The sequence below is a fragment of the Lithobates pipiens genome, unplaced genomic scaffold (assembly GCF_037356315.1).
Source record: "Lithobates pipiens isolate NorthernLeopardFrog02 unplaced genomic scaffold, aLitPip1_a1.2 Scaffold_18, whole genome shotgun sequence".
NCBI lineage: Eukaryota > Metazoa > Chordata > Amphibia > Anura > Ranidae > Lithobates > Lithobates pipiens.
In genome coordinates this window covers 44,051,864-44,073,369 of record NW_027507758.1, presented here as the reverse complement: position 1 = coordinate 44,073,369, position 21,506 = coordinate 44,051,864, and the positions used below count along the sequence as shown (strand labels likewise).

At 43.9% G+C, this 21,506-nt stretch overlaps 1 protein-coding gene across 1 annotated transcript in view; it reads left to right on the top strand.

Moving 5' to 3' along the window:
• Positions 1 to 21,506, top strand: part of TTC7A (tetratricopeptide repeat domain 7A) — a 544,118-nt gene that overhangs the window by 219,398 nt on the left and 303,214 nt on the right. Inside the window, exon 12 of the mRNA XM_077485633.1 lies at positions 21,229 to 21,346. Coding sequence (XP_077341759.1) covers positions 21,229 to 21,346 — 118 coding nt within the window. The remainder of the gene's footprint in view (positions 1 to 21,228; positions 21,347 to 21,506) is intronic.

Genomic DNA, 21,506 nt, shown 5'->3' with positions numbered 1-21,506 from the left:
GGGCTGAGTCAGTCATGTGGCGCCAACATTGGCGTCACCGTGCCAATGCGTCCCCACTGGACAGTCTTAGTAATGACATGGGTTACTTGGCAGGATGTCGCCTGTCACATTCCCCCTATGAATCAGAGGGGTGTGCTGGTGACACCCAGCCAAAATGCAAAAATGAGGCTGCCACAACACATCCAGGCATACCGTGCAGACCCAAGATTCACAATCTGGGTGAGCACCTCCGCACACGGATTCACGTTCAATGTAAAGGTTGTTAACCCCATGGGCATGTGAAAAGCCAAAAAAGAGACAATGCGAACATTAATGAGAACGAGAGATGTGGAGGAGATGCAATACTTAAAACAAACTGACAAAAAATATGTTGTTAATGTGAACTGGTGTGAAGGAGATGCAGTGAACTGACAAAGAATATGACAAAGGACCAAGAACGAAAAATAAGCTTTATTATTAAAGGACCAAGAATTTATTAATAAGCTTTATTTATTATATAGCCAGACCCTCATAGGAATCACTTCCCCCCTTCAATATTTTTGAGTCATGTGACTTGAGAGTTCAGGGGCCATGATTGGTTTCTACTTATCATGTGGCTGATTATACCCGATTTTAGCGGGCTCTTCAACAAGATGTGTGCCTCGTATCAGCCATGCTAATTCCGGGTTAAGTTTAACATACATTTCCGGGTCAACGTGGAGCCGGCGATTGACCCCATATGACCCGATTTTCCTTTTATTATTGGTTCCCATATTGAGACCTGGAGCCCATATGGTGAGGTGACAATTTTTTCTTCAATCACTGACCTCGGAACCATTGAGGTCCAATTAGTTCTCAATTATTGGTCTTTTTTATTCTTATGTAGTCTGTATATATATATGTGCAATTTGGGGGAGCTGCTATATGCCCCAGTTGAAGTCCTTTGGGATGAAACGCGTCAGCCTTGGCTTTCTGCTTCTCACATTGCCCCTCATTTTTATTCTGTGATCACAGTTTTTATTCTCACTGTGTATGCCAGTTTTTAGAAATAAACATTTTTTTTTTGATCTACACCATATGGGGGCATTTTTTCTTTGCATAAACTTTTCGGACGAGAGTTCCTTTGTGGTTCAGTCGGTCCTTCCGTGCCTAAAGGTCCAGCCCCCGTGTGGTGGTGGTCCCTAACACCTTTCGGAGTTGTGTGTCTGGAAGCCCTGGGTTTATTGGAGTTCTGCCGATCCCGGCATCCATGCCTTTATGACTCGTTGACGCTGACATTCAAGTCCACCTGTTCCGGTAAGAGTAGATATACTTCCCCTTTTTGGTTGAAGATGTACCATCCTTGATGCTTCTTTTACTGGACATTTCCAGCATATTCCATCTCTGATTAGTCATTTTTTGGTGGTTGTCGCATATGGCCCTTGTCAGGACCTTCACACTCATTGGGCTTTTTCACATTTCCATTTCTGTTATTTCTGTATAATTGTTTTTTGTACTATTTACTTACATATTGATATATGACTTCACCCCCTAGCGCTACATTATTTATCATTCATTTTTACCAGAGGCCCTAGAGAATATAAGAGGTGGTTGTCGCAATTTTTTTTCTGTCAGGCGGTATTCGCGCATCGTTGCAACACAATTTTTTGGGGAAAAAATATTCTTTAATGAAATCTAATGCAAAAAAACACAATATATAAGTTTTTGGTAAAATATAAAAGATGATTTTACACCAAGTAAATGGATACCTAACATGTCACGCTTTAAAATTGCGCACGCTCTTGGGATGGCAACGAGTTACGATACTTAAAAATCTCCATAGGCGACGCTTTAAAAATGTTTACAGGTTACCAGTTTATCTTTGTATTAGGGTTGCCACCTCATCCCTATAAACCTGAACACATATTAATTACGGTACACAGTTTCTGTAGGGGAGCACTTTTTTTCTGTTACAAGAAATGTAAACAATCCTTGTGATAGCAATAAAGCATGACAGGTCCTCTTTAGATCTGATTCACACACTTATGCATTTTTTGTGCTTTTTGCATTTTTCAGATTTGCACAGATTGTGTAAATCTGCAAAATGCAAAAAGCACTAAAAATGCATAGGTGTGAATCAGGCCTTATAGAGGACATCTGGGGGTATATAAGACCCCCAGATCCCTCTACTCTAAAAAAAAAAACCCTATTGATCTCATGCTTTCAAAAATAATGTCTCTGTTTACAGTTGCCCTAACCGGAAGTGACAAAATGTTCATCGCTTCCGGTCTCCTGGACCATAGAGATGATTGGAGACCTTCCGGTCCATGATCAGCTCTATGATCAGCTGGCATAACGGTTGCAGTCATCGCTCCGGTATAACCACTTGAATATATATGTACATTAATATATATGCCTGATTTTTTTGGTAAGTGGTTAACGCCCACACGCCGCACATATGCGTCACTGGGAAGGCAAAGCTTAGGTGTAGGGAGTACGCTCCCAACACAAAGACTGAGCTGCCGAAACACAGCTCTCAGTCACAAGAACACATCAGTAGCCGACGAGACCGGCTTCACAGTGGTCACATGATAGCTGATCCTTCTCGCCCCCCTGGCCTTTTAATAGCTTTTAAAGGGGACGCCAGGGTGGGTGGGAAGGGGTTAAAGCTGAAGTTTATTTAAAAAGCATTTTTTCTCTATGGCTTTAGTTACATTACTAACCTGTAATGAAGGGTGTCCCATGATGCGCAGGCTGCTGGATTCTGTAGAGATTTTCACTGCAGGGCTGCCCTGTCCTTTTCCTGCTGCTGATCTTCCAGTGTTGTGGGGGTTAACAGCTTCAGGTTTTCAGGCTCAGCTATACCAAAGATGACCGACCAGGACACACCTCCTTCTTCCTTTTTTCCTATGGAGAAAATGGTCATCTTTTGGTGCAGTTGAACCCGTAGACGCAAAGCTGCTCTCCAGAGTGCTGGAAGTTCAGCAGCAGGAAGAGGACAGGGCAGCCCTGCAGTGAAGATCTCTACAGAATCCAAAAGCCTGCACATCATGGGATATCCTTCATTACAGGTATATAAAATAACTGAAGCTGGAAAGAAAAAATATTTTTAACTAAAAATCAGCTTTAAGCGTCGGTTCACACCATAATGCGTTCCTGTGTGATTCACATGCGATCTAGGTGCAGTGTGATTTCAACCCATTCATTTGAATGCGTAATGTATTCACTACTTTATAAAACGCACAGCAACCAGATCGCATGGCACTACTGTATCTGGTGCAGGCAAATGCACTCCGTTTGTGACCTGCATTTGGGATGTTATTAAATTAAATTGATATTAAAGCGGAGGTCCACCCTAAAGTGGAGCTTCCGCTCATTGGAACCCTCCCCTCCTCCGGCGCCACAATTGGCACCTTTCAGGGGGGAGGGGGGTGCAGGTACCTATACAGTACAGGTATCTGCACCCATTTCCGCCTTAGATTCTGCAGAAGCTACGCCCCTTTTCTGCAGAATCTACGCCCCTTTCCGAAGGTCCCCTGCTGCCTGCTGGGAAACACGCGGATCCCGGAGACAGCGGGGACCATCCTTATTGCGCAGCGCGACTCGCGCATGCGCAGTAGGGAACAGGGAAATGAAGCCGCAAGGCTCCACTTCCTGATTCCCATACCCAAGATGGCGGTGGCAGCACCCGAGAGACGATCCAGAGATCGGCTTCGGGTGCTGACATCACGGGCACGCTGGGTGGGTAAGTGTCATTATTTTAAAAGTCAGCAGCTGCAGTATTTGTAGCTGCTGGCTTTTTTTAAAAAAATGGCGGACTCTCGCTTTAAGATCTTTCTTTTTTGTTAAAAAATAACAAACATGTTGACTTACCTGCTCTGTGCAGTGGTTTTGCACAGGGCAGCCCTGATCCTTCAAGCAGCTTGCTATGGGGGCACTCAAGCCAAGCCGCTGCTATGTTTGTCCATTCAGACACAGAGCTGTGGCTTGGCCCCAACACCTCTCTCTCCTCATTGGCTCACTGACTTTGATTGGCAGGAGCCAATGTTGCTCACTTCTGTCTCAGCCAATGAGGAGTGAGAGTCCAGGGCAGCCGAGGCTCTTGTGCAACATCACTGGATTGAGATGGGGCTTAGGTAAGTATTAGGGGGGCTGAGGGAGGCCGCTGCACACAGAAGATTTTTTATCTTAGAATGCACAGCATTAAGATAAAAAAAAACTTAAAACCACTTTAACACCGACACCCTCTGCAGATTGCAAGTGTAGTGCATTTTGTAACTGGTATGAACAGTTCTTATATACAGGTAAGCCTGGATTTGTGCACCTATTCTGGAAAACTCCATCCCATCCACCATATATAACTTCAAGGCCGCTTTCACACTAAGGCACTTTGCAGGCGCTATAGCGCTGAGACCCCATTCACACCTGAGCGTTTTGTAGCTTGAAGCCTGAAGCTACAAAACGCTGGAGGGGAAAAAATTTATTATTCTCAATGGAGATGGTTCACATCTCCACTCCATGTTGCCTGAAGCCGAACGCCTGAAGCTCAAACAAGTTCCGGACCCTTTTTTGTCGCTCGAATTGAGCAGATTTGGGCGTTTTTCTTCTTTTAACATTGGTGACCTTTTGCCCTGCACAAAATCGCAGTAAAAAACGCAGCAAATCGTGGTAAAAAACGCAGCAAAATCGCGCGATTTTCTGCTTGAAAACGCTACGCTCAGGTGTGAATGCAGTCTAAAAATAGTGTCTGCATAGTGCCTGTAAAGAGCCTCTCCTCTCACTCCAGTGTGGAGCGGTGCACTTGCAGGACAGTAAAAAAAAGTCCTGCAAGCAGCATCTTTGCAGCGCTGTAGGAGCGGTGTATACACCACTCCCAAAGCCCCGCTGCTCATTGAAATCAATGGGTAGCGCCGCCAAACCGCTGGCAAAGCGCCGCTGCAGTGAAAGCAATGGGCATCGCTGCCGAAAGTCCGGCAAAGCGGCACTGCAGTGGCGCTTTGTGGCCAATTTTAACCCTTTCCCGCTGCTAGCGGGGGTTAAAAATGCCTCACTAGCGGCCGAAAACCTGCAAAAACGGTAAAACAGTAAAATACAGCTAAAAATAGCATCGCTTTGCCGCCGATGCCCCCAAAGTCCCAGTGTGAAAGTAGTCGTATAGTGCCGCTAAAATGATGGTAAAGCACCACTAAAAATAGCATCGATTTACCGCCAACGCCTCGGTGTGAAAGCACCCTAAACAAAAAAAAAAGCTTCTCAGCATCTTTGCAGCGCTGTAGGAGCCGTGTACACACCGCTCCTAATTGAAAGCAATGGGCAGCGCCGCCAAACTGCCGGCAAAGCGCCACTGCAGCGGCGCTTTGCGGACGTTTTTAACCCTTTTTCGGCTGCTAGCGGGGTTTAAAAGTGACTCGCTAGCGGCAGAAAAACGCCGCAAAAACAATGGTAAAGCGCCGCAAAAAATAACGCTGCTTTTCCGCCAATGCCCCAGTGTGAAAGTAGTTGTAATGTTAGGAGCTTTGAAAATTTTACATTCATTTCCGGTTCCTCTGACTCCCACCCCCCTCCCCACACCAGATCCTCAGGCTGCACGTACCTTACATTTGTCAGTATCTTTTTTCAATGTTTGACAAACAGTTTTTGTCCTGCAACTGCTGCAGCAAAACTGTAATTTGGACGCACATAATTACAGATACGTTTACATTTTCCAGGACATTTCACTGCACATACCCAACAAATGACTACTTGTCATGTTTATACAAACTCCATTCAAAAGGAACGTTTTTGAATTAAATCCAAACGTGGAAATTATATTTAGCTGCCAAAGTGGGTTCAGCAAAACATTCATTGCAGTAATGTAGAGCATCTCCTAATGTAGCCTGAGATCCGTGCTCGATAAAATTCCCGCATTGATTTCCATCGGCACAATTTGAGCGCCGTTAGTGATAATTAGGTGGAGTGTAAATCAATGTGTATGTAAACCCTAACAATCAACTTCTCATTTTTGCTCTCTTGTTCATCTGTTAAATATTCTGTTAAAGAAAAACTCTATCTGGGTTTGAAAAAGTCGGCACCTGCAAGTACTGTAGGTTCTAGTTTATTTAGAAAAAACAAGTACTTACCAAACCAAGAAGTCCAGCACTGTCATCTTACAAGCAAAAGTCTTCACTGCTCTCTTTGCTCCCACACTACAACCTTGAATTTGGGAGCTGTCTTTGCTCCTACACTGCCATCTTGGATTTTCAAGCTGTCTTCTCTCCCTCACCGCCATCTTGGATTGGCAAGCTGTCTTCTCTCCCACACTGCCATCTTGGATTTGGGAGCTGTCTTCGCTCCCACACCACCATCTTGGATTTTCAAGCTGTCTTCATTCCCTCACCGCCATCTTGGATTTTTCAAGCTGTCCTCTCTCCCACACTGCCATCTTGGTTTTGGGAGCTGTCTTCGCTCCCACACCGCCATCTTGGATTTTCAAGCTGTCTTCATTCCCTCACCACCATCTTGGATTTTTCAAGCTGTCTTCTCTCCCACACTGCCATCTTGGATTTGGGAGCTGTCTTCACTCCCATGCCGCCATCTTGGATTTTCAAGCTGTCTTCATTCCCTCACTGACATCTTGGATTTTCGAGCTGTCTTGGCTCCCACACCATCATCTTGAATTTGGGAGCTGTCTTCACTCCTACACTGTCATCCTGAAATGGGGAGCTGTCTTTTCTCCGTCACTGCTATCTTTCCCACATCACCATCTTGGATTTCCGAGCTGTCTTCGCTCCTACACTGCCATCTTGAATTTGGAAGCTGTCTTCGCTCCCACACCACCATCTTGGATTTGGCAGCTGTCTACACTCCTACACTGCCATCTATAGATTTGGGAGCTGTGTTCACTCCCACACCATCATCTTGAATTTGGGAGCTCTCTTCACTCCTATGCTGCCATCTTATATTTGGGAGCTGTTTTCACCCCTACATTGCCATCTATGGATTTAAGAGCGGTCTTTGCTCCCACATCGCTATCTAGGATTTTCGAGCTGTCGTCGTTCCCCCACCCCCATCTTGGATTTGGGAGCTGTCTTCACTCCCACACCACCATCTTGGATTTGGGAGCTGTCTTCACCCCTACACTGCCATCTATGGATTTGGAAGCTGTCTTTGCTCCCACGCCGCCATCTCGGATTTTTGAGCTGTCTTTGTTCCCCCACTCCCATCTTGGATTTGGGAGCTGTCTTCACTCCCATGCTACCATATTGGATTTGGGAGCAGATTGTGACTTCCTGATCACCCACAGACAAGCCCCCTACTGAACATATGTGTCATTTAGAGGAGACTGTCCTGCTGCCTCCTGGGATCTGGGATGTGTGATGTGGGGAGGGGGGGGGGTGTTAGCCCCAGCACAACGACATCCTTGACTAGGCAAGGAATGAGGAAGTGGGAGCAAGTACCTGCCGGAAAAACGACTTGCAATCCCCCCAGCCCCACCCCTACCCCCCTTCAAAAAACGTATAAATGTGTAAAAAGGATTGAGCATTTAGTAAAAGGTGCAAAGAAATCTTGTGAGCTGATTGTGCCCTCTGCCTCTAATACCTGCTATCAGTTCTCATTGTTCCCAGCTATCGCTGACATTACACCTTCCTAATATGTTATGCACATAAGGGTGTAAGGTGGTGGTCCTGCCTCAGGTTGGCAACTGCTTCTCTACACAGTACACTAATGCCCTGTACATACGACCAGTTTTCCCGTTGGAATAAACTTTTTTTCCAACGGAATTCCGCTGAAAATGTCTTGCGAACGCACAATCACACCAAAGTCCGATTATCAAGAACGCGGTGACGTACAACACGTATGAGGAGACTAGAAAAAAGAAGTCCAGTAGCCAATAGCTTCCGTCTTGTACTTGCTTCAGAGCATGCATCGTTTTTGGTCCGTCGGAACAGCATACAGACGAGCGTTTTTTCCCGATAGGAATTGGCTCCGGCGGAAATATTTAGAATATGTTCTATTTCTAGGTCCATCAGAATTTTCGGGAAAAAAAAGTCAGATGAGGCATACATACGATCGGAATATACGATGAAAAGCTCCCGTCTGACTTTTTCTGTCGGACATTCCCGCTCCTGTGTACGCGGCATCAGTGAGAGTTGTCACCCTATGACAGGAAGTGTGTTACTGGTGGAACCATCAGTTGAAACTGAAGGGGGGAAAAAGCCTTAAAAAAATGCAGCCACCACCCAAGAAGTGGTAAGCAGCGATTATAATACATTTTTGTTCTTAGGTTTAGATATACAATACTTTAAGGGGGTAAGCACCTTTTTGTTTCAATTATTGGTGGAGGCTGGTAAGTTGAATTTAAACAATGTCTTCACTTCCGTCAGAAACTTTGCTTCAGCCACTGCAGAGCCAAACAGAAGAGTCTCATTTCTTTTAAGTGCAGCACACGTAAATGCACTTCTTTAATAAAAACAAATCGATTGCACTTTCATAGATAAGAGCTTATCAGGTATATACCATTCCAAATTCCTTTATGCACTCCCATGGCCAGCAGTGGCCAATAAAGTTGGGTAAAACACCAGCCTCCGAAGACAGAAACATGTCCTGATGCAGACCGCTGAAAAGGAGGAATTCTACAAAATGCATTCGGTCCAGTACACATATGCTGAAGTGGCCCTGTAGAATAAAATGGTGGCGGTTAGCGATATTTTCAGGAAAAAAATACACGAAAATCTATTTCATTGCACACAAATATAAAATAATACAATTTTTTTTGTAAAGTATAAAAGATGGGATTGCATCGCGTAAATAGATACCATACCATGTCAACCCTTAAAATTGTGTGTGCCCGTAAAAGTGGGGAAGAACTACGGTACCCAAAATGGTTCATAGATGACAATTCACTGTTCATCTGTTTAGAGTTGTCTATGAATGACGCCCCCAGAATGTATTGCTCTCACTCTGACATTTGCAGCGATATCTGACACATGGCAAAATCATTGTTTACATACACGTTCGCTTTTGCAATTGAGTGTGTGTAGGGTGATAGGGCTGCATTTATATATTTTTTTTATTGTAATTTATTTTATTAGCAAGCCCCGATGTGATAGCATTGGGCAGGTGACAGGTTCCCTTTAGGGAAACATCAGGGGTCAGTTAGACCACTAATGTCCCCCCGACCCTCCACTCTGGCCAACTGAGCACAGGAATTAAATTGATTGTTTACCCAACATTTCAGCCAGAAGGAACTGAGTGCTTCCAGGTTCATTGATTGCAGAGGGAAAGGTGCCCCCACTCTTCTCCCTCTTGCCATTTACCGTGGCCTCTGGCTCCCTGGAGGGAAAACCTGGAAAGCACAGGTGAGGTAGGGGTTAAATTACTGAGGTGGGATACCTTCATAATACCTTAAAAGTGATCTGGTGACCCCCCCCACATCAAATTTACTAAATAGCCAGCAGCATGCTGAAAATAAAAACTAAGCCGCAAGCTTGTTTTTACCACTTGGGGTCCAGGCTGTTTATAAACAACCTGTCAATGGAAATTGGTTAAAACCCAATTCCAGGAATTCAGCCATTTTTAAAAAAAATTATGGCACGCTATGAGTTAAGTCCAACTAGGTGCATGACATCTCCTGGACTTCTCTATATTATTTACATTTGCTCTGCCAGAGAGACCCTCCGGAATCTGAGAGGAGAGAAGCACAGAGCAGCCCTCTCCTCTCCTCTGATGCCTGTTCACAGAAGCCTTGGTATTTTGTGAATGTGTCAGGCTTCTGTGACTGGGCAGGAGAAGGAGAGGGGTGGGTATAGCAGCTGCAGTAACTCTACTGTTGAAGCTGCAGGGATTAGAAGGATCAGCGTCGGGCTCTCGGAAATACAGTACTATAAACCTTTCCGCTATAAGGCAAGATATAGCGGTAAGCCCAGAAGACATCATGCACCTCCTTGGACTTATCTCATAGCGTGCCTTCACCTTTTACAAAGAAGCTGAATTCCTGGATTTAAATTCATAGACTAGGACAGTGCACTTTCTCCCTTCCCTTACGGTTTTTCAGAAGAGTTTCTATGTATACGTTTCCGCTGTTAGAATTCAGGAATGGAACGTCCTTTCATTCGGTGTGTATGAGTCATAGATTTGATAGGGATGCACCACAGATGGAATTTCTTTTTTTTTTGTTAAGCTTCTAACTACTGTTTTGGATCATTCCCCATTAGCATTCCATGGGTCAGCCATGGTGTGTTAAGTCTGCACAATATCAGAGGCTTTTATTGCTGCAGAGTGGAGTAGAAGGAACGCGTCAGCTTTTCCACCTGCCAAATGTGGACTTTTAGAGGACACATTGACTTCACATTGGCCTTTGCCCAACAATGATCTTAAATGTGTTGTTTGTAACTTTTGTACCACATATACAGCCGTATTTGTCATTCCTCCAGTGAACGGCTTTTGGAGAGAAATTCATTTTTGCTGCAGAGAAATATATTTGGAGGAGATAGAGGTCATAAAAGGCCGCCAGTCTTAGGTCTACACAGAGCGGAATTTATAATATGGCATGTACATTGTTTATGCAAATGCAAGGCAGTTTTATTTTGCATAGTGAAGCAAATATTCATTAGGACTGTTCTATCTGACCTCCTAATATGTCGGTTCCCAGCTGTCTCTGCACTCTCCTTCTTCATGGTCTAGGTATTGCTTCATGAGCCTGTCCATCATAATGACAGACTGGTAGAGAGCAGAACCAGCTGCAACCGCAGAAACTGAAGTCACTTTGTGCCAATTGCACTTTCAAGTACTTCTTTGCACCAGGGAATGAGTTTAGATCCTAGTTTGAATCCGACTGACTGGTCCCACCAGGAAGCTGTCACTCTCCTTGGCCAATCATAAGTGGTCAAGGCCAGTGGTGGCTGGTAGTATATTTTTCAGGAGGGGGCAAACAATTCACCCGCTGACACCCCCCCAAACCCCCACTCCGGCGTCAGTTGGCCACCAGCCCCTGCACTTATCCCATCTAGGTCACAGGCAGCGCTTCCTGCTGGTGGCGTCTCCCCCTAATGGTGCTTTATAGCATCTCCTCCCTCCTCCTCCTCAGTGGCCAATAGGGTTGCTTCTCCTCTCGGCCAGTCAGGTGATTGGTCTCAGGACTCGCTTCCTGATTGGCCAGGAGGAGAATCAGGAAGACAATAGCAAATGCTATTGTCACGCAACTGGGTGGGCTTGGGGCACAGTGCTCTGCGCCCCGAGACCACCCTTTTTTGAAGCCTATTAGAGCCTCAGGTTCTAATCCTGTGCTTCTAAAAAAAGTAAAAAAATCCATGCATCTGGCTCCCCGGATGTAGATTAATGGGCCAGACGCATAGATTAGGGGGGAGGCCACTGGTCAAGGTTTTCCCTGCCCTGATACAAATATGGTAACTGCTGATTTTTGAAAGATAGACACTTACCAGCCAGCTATTCTTTGCCGGGCTTTGACTCCCTAGCACCACCATCTGGGCAATGGGAGATGGTTCCAGTACAACACACAAAAGATCCACGCTGCTTACAGGTGAGCCGGCTCCAACGGCATGATCTCTTCACTGCAGGGTGCTCACCCAGTTGCAGCTGAAGCAATAATGAAAGGAAAATCCGGGTGCAGAGCCCTTTCCTATCTGGAAAAAGTCCTTTGATAAAGCACAATTCGTGTGTGAAACACGTTAGCCATTCCTCCCTTGTTTATATGTGAAGTGCTCTTCTGGTTTTGTGCACTAAAAGGCATTTGGATCTCAGTTTGATGTGCAGCCATCCAGATTTTCCTTTCATTATGGGAGATGGCTGTGACTTCCTAAAGTCTCCCTAGTGAGCATGTGCGAGGCATGGCAGCGATGTGGGACTGGTCCTGCAGCCTCCTGGGATGTGTGATATATCCTAGGAGATTGAAGGCGGGGGGCTGGGCCAAGCAGACGTAATTCTCATTTATATTTGCAAACATAAACTTACCCTGGGACTTTAAATGAGGCGCAATACACACAACCAATAGATACATAGTATATAAATGAATTAGCAAATGGATACAGTTCTCATATGCATAAAAAAGAGAAAATACTGTCAAGCTGATTTATAGTAATTTCATGGTACAAGCCATATCAAATTTAAATATTACAAATATAGTTTCATGATTAAATAAAATGATGCATCCTAAAATTCAACGTGTTTCAAAAATCTCTGTTCACTTCCTCAGGAGTAGGTGCATATATAAATATCTGTAAGGCAGAACATGAATTTTTAAATACACAACATAATTAGTAATAAGAACTGTTATTATATTCAAAGATCAAGGGCCACCATAAGAGGCTCAATACTTACAAATCAGCTAAGATTGGATACACAAAATGGCATTTCCAGTGGTGACCGCAAGGGATGTCTGACCCGGAAACTGAAAGTAGGATCCACCCGGACCCAGGGGACAAACAGAGGGTGAATGGCAACCAGAGGGCAAAGATATATCCAACCTGGAGTCAGCTGCAACCAAATCCATCCTTACCACTAGTGGCTCTGGTGAATACCTGCTTGCTCTTAGGCCGCGTACACACGCGGGGACTGTTCGCTGAAACTGTCCGCTGAAACCAAGTTTCAGCGGACAGTCCGCTCGTGTGTGGGCTTTCAGCGGACAGTTTCAGCGAACAGTCCGCTGAACAAGGTTTTTCGGAAATTCCGAAAAACTGTCCGCTGAAACCTTGTTTCAGCGGACAGTCCCCGCGTGTGTAGGCTTGTTCGTCAAACAAAGTTGCGCGCATGCTCAGAAAGGATTTTCACGCCGAAAGTTATAATGCAGTGTATAGGACGTCGTATTTTTCGTCCCGTCGTACGTGCCGTTCACGTCATCGCGCACGGTTTCAGCAAACTGTTCGTCCGTCGTGTGTGGCCATGTCCGTCCATGCTAATTTTGAGCGGACTGTTTGCCGAAACTGTTTGACGGACAAAGTTGGGCGAACAGTCCCCGCGTGTGTACGCGGCCTTAGACTCTGTGTCCTGGGGAATCTTACGCTCTAGCTTCCTGCATGGTCCATGTTAGTGTTCAGGTGGAGCTGCTTTCCTGAACCACCCAGAGCTCCATCCGCAGCAACCAGCTGAAGGGTCCACAACCTTAGCGGTGTGCTCCTAACCCCAACAGTGTGCATCCATCACCTAGCCTCTGGTGGCCTGACAGTATATACCCAGCTTGGTTAACCACTTGCCGACTGCCCTATATCGGTTTTATTGCTACATGGCTAAAATATGTAGCAGAATACATATTGGTCTAAATTTATGAAGAGGTTTGATTTTTTTTAAACTTTTTTATGGGATATGTTTTATAGGAGAAAGAGAAATATATATATATTTTTTCAAAATTGTCAGTCATTTTTTGTTTATAGTGAATAAATAAAAAAACGCAAGATGATCAAATATTACCAAAAGAAATCTCTATTTGTTGGTGGGGAAAAAAGGGCAAATTTTAGCTTTGCACGATGTCAGTTAAAGCAACGCAGTTCTGTATCACAAAACAAATGGTCGGGGGGGGTCGTGATAAATCTTCTGGAGGTGAGGTGGTTATATACCTAAACCTGACTATAATATTGTCCTGCATGGACAAAGTGACAGGGTCTCTTTTAGGTTGCGCTTACATGGGTGGGCTGCTTTAGTGCACAAGTGTAAAGGTGCATTAAAGCAAGCCATTCAAATGAATCATCTGTCTAATGCCACGTACACACGATCGGAAATTCCGACAACAATATCCATGGGATTTTTTCCGATGGATTTTGGCTCAAATTTGTCTTGCATACACACGGTCACACAATGTTGTCGGAAATTCCAAACGTCAAGAACCCGGAGACGTACGATGAGCCGAGAAAATTGAAGTTCAAGAGCCAGTGCGGCTCTTCTGCTTGATTCCGAGCATGTGTGGAACTTTGTGCGTCGGAATTGTGTACACACATGATTGGAATTTCCGACAACGGATTTTGTTGTGTGAAAATTTGAGATCCAGATCTCAAATTTTCTGTGTCGAAAATTCTGATGGAAAATGTCAGATGGAGCCCACACACGGTCAGAATTTCCGACAAAAAGCTCCCATCGAACATTTTCCGTCGGAAAATCCGACCGTGTGTACACAGCATAAGACATCAAAAAAAGTTGCATTCGTCATTTTTGCCAACTCACACATTTTAGTGCATTGAGAAGGTGAATTCAGGATTAATGACACTGCATCACACTAATGCATGTAATATGCAATATTATGAATGGTGCAGAAAGCCCATTTCTTGAATTTTCAACCCCTTCGCATCATTACCTCTCTGGCATAACTTTTCACAGCTCTCAGATATGGATCTCACATTATACAATGTGTTTTTTTAATAAGGACAGAATTTCACGATTCTTAAGAAGCCGTCCATGGATGCAGCCAATAACAATAAGCCAACTGTCAGTTTTCTCACGGCGGGAAGGCTGCAGGTTGGACTTCTAATGACGCTTGCTTGTTAAAGGTGAATTAATGCCTGGATTTCATGCTCCAGTTCTAGTGGTTTCCATCGCGGCCACATTAATGTGCATCTGGCGTACAGGATGTTCCTAGGTGCGCTATTGTTGCAGATTTTACACTGAGGCTCCTGAAAGGGCTACACATGTGGGGAGCAGGTGAAACGAGGACACCGGAAGACGCTGACTTCTCTTTACCTACCGCCAGATTCTGCAAAAATTAATAACAGCACAAAGCAGTCTCTTGGTAAAACAGATTTAAACCTGACAGTTGTTCATGTATTATGTATTTGTGGTCTCTGTACAGTGCAACCTGAACGAAGGAGATAAAGGCGACGTGCTTATATTACCATGCATGCCAATATCTGCAGAGACTGGCAAGTGCAAACTCCAGCCTAAGATGAAGCTCTTGCATATCCAATATATTATTATATTGTCTAAACTGTATATATATATACATATATATATATATATATATATATATATATACATACACATATATATATATATATATATATATATATATATATATATAGTTGTGCTCATAAACTTACATACCCTGGCAGAATTTATGATTTCGTGACCATTTTTCATAGAATATAAATAACACAGAAACTTTTCTTTCACTCATGGTTAGTGTTTGGCTGAAGCCATTTATTATCGATCAACTGTGTTTACTCTTTTTAAATCTTAATCACAACAGAAACTACCCAAATGACCCTGATCAAAAGTTTACATACCCCAGTTCTTAATACAGTCTATTGCCCCCTTTAACCACTTTAGCCCCGGACCATTTTGCTGGCTTAAGACCAGACCACTTTTTGCGATTCGGCACTGCGTTGCTTTAACTGACAATTGCGCGGTCGTGCGACGTGGTTACCAAACAATATTGACGTCCTTTTTTTCCCACAAATAGAGCTTTCTTTTGGTGGTATTTGATCACCCCTGCAGTTTTTATTTTTTGCGCTATAAACAAAAATAGAGCGACAATTTTGAAAAAAACACATTATTTTTTACTTTTTGTTATAATAAATATCCCCGAAAAATATATAAAAAAACATTTTTTCCCTCAGTTTAGGTCAATAATTCTTCTACATATTTTTGGTAAAAAAAACGCAATAAGCGATTATTGATTGGTTTGCGCAAAAGTTATAGCGTCTACAAAATAGGGGATAGTTTTATGGCATTTTTATTAATAATTTTTTTCTTTACTAGTAATGGCGGCGATCAGCAATTTTTATTGTGACTACGACATTATGGTGGACACATTTTTGACACAGTTTTGGGACCATTGTCATTTATACAGCAATCACTGCTATACAAATGCACTGATTCCTGTGTAAATGACACTGGCAGTGAAGGAGTTAACCAGTGGGTGGCAGTGTAGGGGTTAAGTGTTCCTAGGGGCGTGTTACTAACTGTTGGGGGCTGGGCTTTCTTTTAGTGAACACTGATCTCTGCTCCAATCACATGGAGCAGATATCAGCGTCACTGGTTGCTAGGCAGAACTGGGAGATACCGTTTACAACGGCATCTCCTAGTTCAGCCACCCTGTGAGACGATCACGGGTATGCCCGTGGTGATCCAGTCCGTGGGACCCGCGACCGGACTCACGGGGGTCCTGACCAGCATTCGAGCGGCAAATTTAAAGGGACGTACAGGTACACCCATTTGCCTGCCCGTGCCATTCTGCCGGCGTACATCGGCATGCGCCGGTCTGGAAGTGGTTAACATCAATGACAGCTTGAAGTCTTTTGTGGTATTTGTGGATGAGGCTCTTTATCTTCTCAGATGGTAAAGCTGCCCATTCCGCTTGGCAAAAAGCCTCCCGTTCCTGTAAATTCTTGGGCTGTCTTGCATGAACGGCACGTTTGAGATCTCCCCAGAGTGGCTCAATGATATTGAGGTCAGGAGACTGAGATGGCCACTCCAGAACCTTCACTTTATTCTGCTGTAGCCAATGACAGGTCGACTTGGCCTTGTGTTTTGGATCATTGTCATATTGGAATGTCCAAGTACATCCCATGCGCAGCTTCTTGGCTGATGAATGCAAATGTTCCTCCAGTATTTTTTGATAACATACTGCATTCATCTTGCCATCAATTTTGACCAATTTCCAGTGTCTTTGTAGCTCACTCATCCCCAAAAATCAGCGACCCACCTCCGTGTTTCACAGTAGGAATGGTGTATCTTTCATCATAGGCCTTGCTGGCTCCTCTCCACATGTTCTGTTTGTGGTTGTGGCCAAAAAGCTCAATTTTGGTCTCATCACTCCAAATTACTTTGTGCCAGAAGGTTTGAGGCTTCTCTCTGTGATGTTTGGCACATGGTAAGCGGGATACTTTGTGGCATTTGCGTAGTAATGGATTTCTTCTGGTGACTCGACCATGCAGCCCATCTTTCTTCAAGTGCCTCCTTATTGTGCATCTTGAAACAGCCACACTACATGTTTTAAGAGAGTCTTGTATTTCACCTGAAGTCATTTGTGGGTTTTTCTTTGCATCCCGAACAATTTTTCTGGCAGTTGTGGCAGAAATTTTAGTTGGTCTACCTGACCGTGGTTTGGTTTCAACAGAACCCTTCATTTTCCACTTCTTGATTAGAGTTTAAACACTGCTGATTAGCATTCTCGATTCCTTTGATATCTTTTTATATCGCTTTCCTGTTTTATACAGTTCAACTACCTTTTCCTGCAGATCCTTTGACAATTCTTTTGCTTTCCCCATGACTCAATCCAGAAACGTCAGTGCAGCACTGGATGAAAGATGCAAGGGTCTGTCAGGAGTCCAGAAACTCATTGACCTTTTATACACACACACACACACACACACACACACTAATTACAAGCAAACAGATCACAGGTGAGGATGGTTACCTAACAACCTTTAATAGCCATTCAAACCACTTTGTGTCAACTTGTGTGCATGTTATCAGGCCAAAATCACCAGGGTATGTAAACTTTTGATGGGGGTCATTTGGGTAGTTTCTGTTGTGATTATGATTTATAAAGAGTAAACACAGTTGGTTGATAATAAATGGCTTCAGCCAAACACTGACCATGAGTGAAAGAAAAGTTATTGTGTTACCATTCATATTCTCTGAAAATATGGCCAAGAATTCATAAATTCTGCCAGGGTATGTAAACTTATGAGCACAGCTGTGTGTGTGTGTGTATATATACAGTATCCCACAAAAGTGAGTACATTTTTGTGAATATTTTATTCTATCTTTTCATGTGAAGAAATGACACTTTGCTACAATGTAAAGTAGTGCGTGTACAGCTTGTATAACAGTGTAAATTTGCTATCCCCTCAAAATAACTCAACTCACAGCCAGTTAATGTCTAAACCACTGGCAACAAAGATGAGTACACCACTAAGTGAAAATGTCCAAAATTGGGCCCAATTAGCTATTTTCCCTTCCTGGTGTCATGTGGCTCATTAGTGTTACAAGGTTTCAGGTGTGAATGGGGAGCAGGTGTGTTAAATTTGCTGTTATCACTCTCACTCTCTCATACTGGTCACTGGAAGTTCAACATGGCACCTCATGGCAAAGAACTCACTGAGGATCTGAAAAAAAAATTATTGTTGCTCTACATAAAGATGGCCTAGGCTATAAGAAGATTGCCAAGACCCTGAAACTGAGCTGCATACAGCTGACTATACAGCGGTTTAACAGGACAGGTTCCACTCAGAACAGGCCTCGCCATGGTCGATCTAAGCAGTTGAGTGCACGCGCTCAGCGTCATATCCAGAGGTTGTCATTGGGAAATGGATGTATGAATGCTGCCAGCATTGCTGCAGAAGTTGAAGGGGTGGGGGTCAGCCTGTCAGTGCTCAGACCATATGCCGCACACTGCATCAAATTGGTCTGCATGGCTGTCATCCCAGAGAGAAGCCGCTTCTAAAGATGATGCACAAGAAAGCCGACAAACAGTTTGCTGAAGACAAGCAGACTAAGGACATGGATTACTGGAACCATCCTGTGGTCTGATGAGACCAAGATAAACTTATTTGGTTAAGATGGTGTCATGCGTGTGTGGCGGCAACCAGGTAAGGAGTACAAAGACAAGTGTGTCTTGCCTACAGTCAAGCATGGTGGTGGGAGTGTCATGGTCTGGGGCTGCATGAGTGCTGCCGGAACTGGGGAGCTACAGTTCATTGAGGGAACCATGAATGCCAACATGTACTGTGACATACTGAAGCAAAGCATGAGCCCCTACCTTCGGAGACTGGGCCACAAGGCAGTATTCCAACATCATAATGACTCCAAACACCTCCAAGGTGACCACTGCCTTGCTAAAAAAGTTGAGGGTAAAGTGTGAGTGACTGGCCAAGCATGTCTCCAGACCTAAACGATATTGAGCATCTGTGGGGCATCCTCAAACAGACGGTGGAGGAGTGCAAGGTCTCTAACATCCACCAGCTCTGTGGCGTTGTCATGGAGGAGTGGAAGAGGACTCCAGAGGTAACCTGTGAAGCTCTGGCGAACTCCATGCCCAAGAGGGTTAAGGCAGTGCTGGAAAATAATGGTGGCCCCACAAAATATTGACACTTTGTGCCCAATTTGGACATTTTCACTTAGGGGGTACTTACTTTTGTTTCCAGCGGTTTAGACATGAATGGCTGTGTTGAGATATTTTTAGAGGACAGCAAATTTGCACTGTGAGGGCCGGTTCACACTGCAGGCGAGGCGACTCCGACTTGCCTCGCCGCGACCTCAGCGGCAACTTGCAGATGACTTCTGTATAGAAGTCAATGCAAGTCGCCCCGAGGTCGCCCAAAAGTAGTACAGGAACCTTTTTTCTGAGTCGGAGCGACTCGAGTCGCTCCTCTCAGAACGGTTCCATTGTACAGAACGGGGGCGACTTGCGAGAGCGAGGCGAGGCGAGTCGTGTCGCCTCGCATCGCCCGCTGTGTGAACCGGCTCTTATACTCACTACTTTACATTGTAGCAAAGTGTAATTTCTTCGGTGTTGTCACATGAAAAGATATAATAAAATATTTACAAAAATGTGAGGGGTGTACTCACTTTGTGAGATACTGTATTTATACATTATTTTATAGATATATTATTATATATTATGTGTGTGTCTATCTATATATACTGTATATTTCAACTGGAAAATCTTTTAGACAAGGTTATTCCTGTCTGGATAAGCATGGGCAAAATTGGGAGTTCTTGCTTTGCTAAACTTTTGTAGAAAAATTTACATTTTATTTTTTTAATTTTTATTTTATTTAAAATTTAAAATTTTCAACAATCAGTGGGGAAGGTGAAATTAAAGTGGTTGTAAACCTTCTATAGTGTGTACTTACCTTGATCGAAAGCACCTATTGTGATTCCTGTTTGCTGCTTCACTCCTTTGCCATCTGCATGAATCACTTCTGACATTCTGTGCTGATGCCAAGCAAACCCCTCCCCTAACAGTAGGTGATTGAAAGTTTTAAAGTGTTACTAAACCCAGGACTCTGCATTTACTATATCTGGTCTCACACAGTACACAGAACATGGAAATGCAATATGTTTTGTAAATATAAACTAAATCTTCTGCCCTTGTTGTTTTAACTTTGGATAGTAAATACATTATACAGCCCACTTCCTGTTTCTTGTCTGGTAAAAAGCCTAGGCTCATGATGACATTCACAGCTCTCTTTCTCACTCTCCTGAGAGTTTGCCAGGAGGGGGGGGGGGGTCATTAGAGGACCAATGAGATCTGCAGAGCTGAGGGTGTGCCTCTGGTGTGAATCCAGGAAGTGAACAGGCAGCAGCTTCAGCTGCCCACAGTTAAAATGGCTGCAGCCAGACTCAGTGGAGGGAGATTTCTGCAGCATATTTGGGCAGTACAGAATCGCAGTATATATAAAATAATATGCAAAGTGGTTGGAGGCAAGTTTTAGAATGGCAAAGATGTTTTCTATTATAAATTATGTGAGCAGACTGCAGTTCCTCTTTAACTGTGCATGTTTCCTTATGATACTGATTGGGGGGGGGGGGGGGGTTATCCCTTCCCTCCCCTCCACTTAGGTCTCTTATTACACTCAGTTCTCTGCTCCATGCTGTGCAGTCATGTGACATCAGATTCCCTCCCCCTTCCTTCTGGCGCTAAGGAATGCTATGTAAAATGTGTGCTTTAAGGGGCTGTAGAGAGTCCTGTCTATAGTGAGAGAGCTGCAGATAAACATGTACAACTCATGTAAGAGGATTTGTTTAATCTCTTAGGCCAGTCACTTCATATGTAGAGGTTTGCAGCCACTATAAGTTTTATTTTTGGATAGTTTTCAGGGGTGCAGGGGACTTTAAATGGCTCCTGAGGGTTACAGAAGTTTCTTTCAGCTACCCTGAACTTGTTCTCATGCCTTATTAGTTGGTCACATGACATTCAGTATTGTGGAACAGATATACCCTAATGCTAACCTTAATTCTTTCTTTATGTACAGAGCCATGTGATGTGATGTCAGCACTGGTGACAGTGTTAGGGTTGACTCAGGACCGTCAGGGTGATCACGTGGTTTTGTCCTAAATTGGTGCACATGGTGGCATTTAAGAATCATTTTGACTACGTTTCAGCAAAGGCAAAATGACTTGAGGCTAAATTGCTCCATTGATCCCTATTCCTGTCATTGTATTCATGTACATTATACCTTTACTATAGTAGCCCTGCCTGTCCTAACTTTGTGCAGAGCTGTGGAATATGTTGGTTCTGTATATTTAAAATAATGCTATTTTAAATGCTATGTATACAACAGATGCCATAGCGCCCTTGCAGCTGACATGTTTATTTCTGGTTTCTTTCCTGTATTGCAGTTGGAAGAAGGGGAGCGTTTTGCGAAACAAGTGACAGACATGGGAGATGGAGCAGGAGAGTCACTCGCAAAAGGATTCCTGGCACTGGGACTGGTGTACAGCTTGCAAGCTACTGATGGTAATATCCTCTCTCTTTTGATGTTTTCTTTCTGCTTGTGCATAAAAATAAAAAGCAGTTTTACCATTAAAGAAGACCAGTTCTGGGGAAGGTGTGCCCAAGAGGGCAAATGATTTGTCACCAGTATTTCCTGCAGACTCCCTTAAGCTGAATATTTTCC